This window comes from Nannospalax galili, unplaced genomic scaffold (genome assembly GCF_000622305.1).
Source record: "Nannospalax galili isolate Female #2095 unplaced genomic scaffold, S.galili_v1.0 scaffold598, whole genome shotgun sequence".
Classification (NCBI taxonomy): domain Eukaryota; kingdom Metazoa; phylum Chordata; class Mammalia; order Rodentia; family Spalacidae; genus Nannospalax; species Nannospalax galili.
In genome coordinates this window covers 1,726,660-1,731,181 of record NW_008342423.1, presented here as the reverse complement: position 1 = coordinate 1,731,181, position 4,522 = coordinate 1,726,660, and the positions used below count along the sequence as shown (strand labels likewise).

Below are 4,522 nucleotides of genomic sequence, written 5' to 3'. Positions count from 1 at the left end.
CTGCTCTGATTTTTGTCATTTCTTCTCTTCTGCTGGATTTGGGTTTCATTTGTTCTTGCCTTTCCAGTGGCTTGAGTAGCAGTGTTAGGTCATTTATTTGAGCTCTTTCCAATTTTTTAATGTAAGCACTTAGAGCTATAAACTTCACTCTTAGGACTGCTTTTAATGTGTCTCAGAGGTTGTGTTGTGTGGTACTGTCCAGAATTCCAGGAATTCTTTTATTTCTTTTTTACACTCTCCTTTGACCTACTCATTGTTTAGGAGTGTGTTGTTCAATCGCCACACATTCGTGTAGTGACTAGAGCTTTGTCCAGTGTTGACTTTGAGCTTTATTGCTTTGTGGTCTGATAGAATGCATGGAATTATTTCAATATTTTTGTATTTGTTGAGGTTTGTTTTGTGGCCCAGTATGTGGTCAATTTTTGAAAAAGTTCCATGAGGTGCCGAGTAGAAAGCGTATTCTTTGGTATTTGGGTGGAATAATCGAAAGATGTCTGTTAGGTCCATTGGATGTATGGTATAATTTAATTCAGGTGTGTCTCTGTTTATGCTTTGTCCAGCTGACCTGTCTAATGGAGACAGTGGGGTATTGAAGTTCCCTACCATTACTGAGTTGGGGTTAATCTGTGTCTTAAAGTCCTGTAGTATTGTTTTTAAGAATTTGGGTGCACCACAGTTTGGTGAATATATGTTCATGATTGTAATACCTTCTTGATTCATTGTTCCTTTGATCAAAATGAAGTGGCCCTCTTTGCCCCTTCTAATAAGTTTTAGTTTAAAGTCTATTTTGTCAGATATTAGAAATTAGAATTGCAACCCCTGCTTGTTTCTTAGTGCCATTTGCTTGGAATATTCTTTTCCATCCTTTTACCTTAAGGTAGTGCCTATCCTTGAAGGTGAGATGGCTTTCTTGCAGACAGCAAAGAGATGGATTTTTTTTAAAAATTATTTTATTATATTATTTTTATTTTTATGTGCATGCATGTATTGCCTGCATGTAGGTAAGTACACCCGTGTCATGCAATGCCCATGGAGGACAGAAGAGGCTGTCGGATCCTCTGGAACTGGAGTTACAGACAGTTGTCAACTACGACATAGGTGCTGGGATTCAAACCTGGGTCTTCTGCAAGAACAGCCAGTGCTTTTAACTGCTGAGCCATCTCTCCAGCCCCATGGATTTTGTTTCTTAATCCATTCACTTAGTCTGTGTCTTTTGACTGGGGAGTTCAGTCCATTGATATTTAAGGTTATTATTCAAAGTTGTGTATTGGTTGCTGTCATTTTGATTGCTGCTTGTGTTCTGTGTAATTTTGTGTTTCCTAGCTTATATCTTTGTTTATTTTCTTTCATTGCCCCTAGGGTAAACTGTTTCTCTCTCTCTGCTCTGTGTATTACTTCAGGTATTCTTTGAAGGGTTGGTTTTGTGGACATGGATTCTTTCAGGCTATTCATGTCATGGAAGATTTTTCTTTCCCCCTCAACTATAACAGACATTTTTGCCAGGTAAAGTATTCTGGGTTGGCATCTGTTGTCATGTAGAACTAGAAATGCATTGGTCTAGGCTTTTCTGGATCTCATAGTTTGCATTGATAAGTCAGCTCTAATTCTGTTCAGCTTTCCTTTGTGTGTGACTTGTTTTTCTTTTGCTGCTTTCTGTATTCTCTCTTCTGTACATTAAGTGTTTTTACTATGATATGTTGTGGGGAGTTTCTTTTCTGATCCTGTCTATTTGATGTTCTATGTGCTTCCTGTATATGTATGGGGATGTCTTCCTTAATTTTGGGAAATTCTCTTCTACAATCCTGTGTAAGATCTGGTCAACACCATTAACCTGAAATTCTTCTCCTTCCTCTGTTCCCATGATCCATGATCCATAGATTTGGTCTTTTCATGGTGTCCTGCATCTGTTGTATATTCCATTCCTGTGTTCTTTTCAATTTTCCATACTCTTTGCTTGAGTGGTTGAATTCTTAACTTTATCCTCCAGCGTTGATATTGTTTTCCATTTCATTCATTCTAGAGGTGAGGCTTTCCCCTGTTGTTTCAAGTTGGCTTTTTGAGTTTTATACTTCCTTCTTCATTTCTGCCTGAATTTTCTTCAATGTTTCTCTTTTGTGAATTCACTCGAAGTTTATCCCTATCTCTCTCTTTTTTTTTTTAATCTCTTTGATTTGTTTGTTCGTGTGTTCTTTAAATTCGTTGAATTCCTTGACCATGTTTATGATTGTTCTTTTAAATCCAGTGTCCTGGGTTGTCTCTGGGGGGTTCTCCTTGTAGAACTCTTCCACAGGATTGGTGGGCTTTGCTGGTGGGCTTTCTGTTTTATTATTCTTTCGTTGTGGTTTTGGCATGTGAATTTCTTTTGTTGTTCATGATTCTGATATGAGAATTAAGTTGAAGTATGCTTCTGTTTGTATTATGCAGGTGCCTAGATCCTTTCTTTACTGGTTATGTAAAACTGGTTGGTATAGGGTTCAGGTTCTTTCAGGTTTATTTTGGAGGGAACTGATGGCTTCTGATCAGCTATTCAGGGGTACCCACAGAAGCCCAATTCAGGTTCCAGTCAGGTACACTCAGGCTTCCTTCACCATGTGGAGGCAGGATTCAGGCTCTCTCGGGCAGTCCTGTGCATTTTAAACCCTATGCCAGAGGGAGGCCAGAGGGGAGCCAGAACTTGGCACTCTTTGGCAGGCTGCTGAGATCCCAGTCTTAGCCTACCAAAGGCATATCTCCCCTGGGGCCTTGGGAAGGGGCCTCACAAAATCCCAGGTAGGTGGATGGTATGGCACAATTAGGGGAAGCTCCCCTCTGTGTGGATGCAGGATCCAGGGGCTATCAGGCTATCCCCTGGGTTCTCAGGCCCTCTGGTAGTTGGAGGCCAGAGGGAGGCCAGAACCTGGCACTCACTGGTCTGCTGAGCTCCAAGCAGGTACCGCAATGCCCCAGTCCACCTTTTAATTTTTACTTTCAGACAAGGTTTCACTAAGTTGCTTAGGGTAGGTCTTGAACTTCAGATCCTCCTATCTCAGCCTCTTGAGTAGGTGGGATAATAGGTCTATGCCGTAAGGCCCAGCTCCAGTTTTCTAAATTCCACAATCTAGAAGATAATACTAACTAAAGAAACATTAACTCTCAAATATCGGCCCTTACTCTTACACTCCTGTACTCATCAGTCTGACAAAACTTTAAAATAAAAAGATAAATACCAATAAGACAATTATTTGCCAGTTGCTTACCTTCAGGCAAACACACTAGATGATTTCTTCTTACATTAAAGTCTTTCAAGGCTTCTAGATTACCAATTTGAGAAGGTACAGTTTGAATTTCATTGCAGCTCACATCCTATTTCAAAAGAGTACAAACATTATTCTTTTGTTAAAATTTTTATTTATTATAAGTGGATGGAGAGATGGCTCGGCAGTTAAGAACACTGACTGTTCTTGCAGAAGACCCAGGTTTGAATCCCAGCACCCACATGGCAGCTAACAACTGTCCATAACTCTAGTTCCAGGGGATCCGACAGCCTCATCTGTCCTCCGTAGGCATTGCACAACATAGGTGCACTTACCTACATGCAGGCAAAACATGCATACACATGAAATAAAAATAATAAATAAAATTTTATTTATTATTAATATATATAAGTTAAAGGAGTGATTGAGCTGCCATAGATGAGGGAGGGAGTCTAAATTTAGTTAATAACTGTTGTATGAAATTACAAAAACTCAATAAAAATACAAATATATTGAAAAATATTTTATTAATTATAAAAATTATGTGTATGAGTGTAATGCCTGCATGTGTGTAAATACACCCGTGTTGTGTAATGCCCTCAGAGGTCAGAAGAGGGTGTTGGACTCCCCTGGAACTGGAGTTATGGATGGTTGGTAGTTACCATGTGGGTGATGGGAATCAAACCTGGGTCCTCTGTAAGAGCAGTCAGTGTTCTTAACTGTTAAGCCATCTCTCTAGCCCCAAAGAAGATTATTTTAAACAAAAACTTGCCTGCTTTAAACTACAGAATCTTTAGTTTACAGAAGGAGATAACCTACAGTCCTTCCTAGTAGTTAAAAAAAAAAATGGGACACAGTGGCTAACAATGATCTGTAACTCCATTTCCATTTGCCCTCTTCCGGCCTCCAAGAGTACCAGGCACACACATGGTATAATTACATGTAGGCAAAACATACATAAAAACAAAATAAATCTAAAAATTTAAAAATAATATGAATATGTACCTAAGACTAATTCCACAATCTATACTCTTATTTCAAATTTTTAAAATTATAGGCTTTGGCCGATTCTATATATTTCATAAAGTTTTACATGAAAAATCAGAAAATTGAAACTATATGGCTTAATATATAAATATGAGGCCTAGGATATCAGACCAAATGAAAACTTTTGGTGAAAAGGTAAAGCAGAAAAAAGTATAAATATTTATTTTTACTATTCCAATTAAAATAGAAAAGTAAAACAATGCTAAAAATAAAATGAAAATTATTTCTAGAAAAATCCCCAA

The 4,522-nt window shown here is 38.2% G+C and overlaps 1 protein-coding gene across 3 annotated transcripts in view; it reads right to left on the bottom strand.

The window, feature by feature from the left end:
* The window catches only part of Lrch3 (leucine rich repeats and calponin homology domain containing 3), a 122,429-nt gene that overhangs the window by 67,362 nt on the left and 50,545 nt on the right, over positions 1-4,522 (bottom strand). For all 3 annotated transcript variants that reach the window (XM_017799493.2, XM_029566167.1, XM_029566168.1), the window contains exon 4: positions 3,237-3,342. In XM_017799493.2, the coding sequence (XP_017654982.1) occupies positions 3,237-3,342 (106 nt within the window). The remainder of the gene's footprint in view (positions 1-3,236; positions 3,343-4,522) is intronic.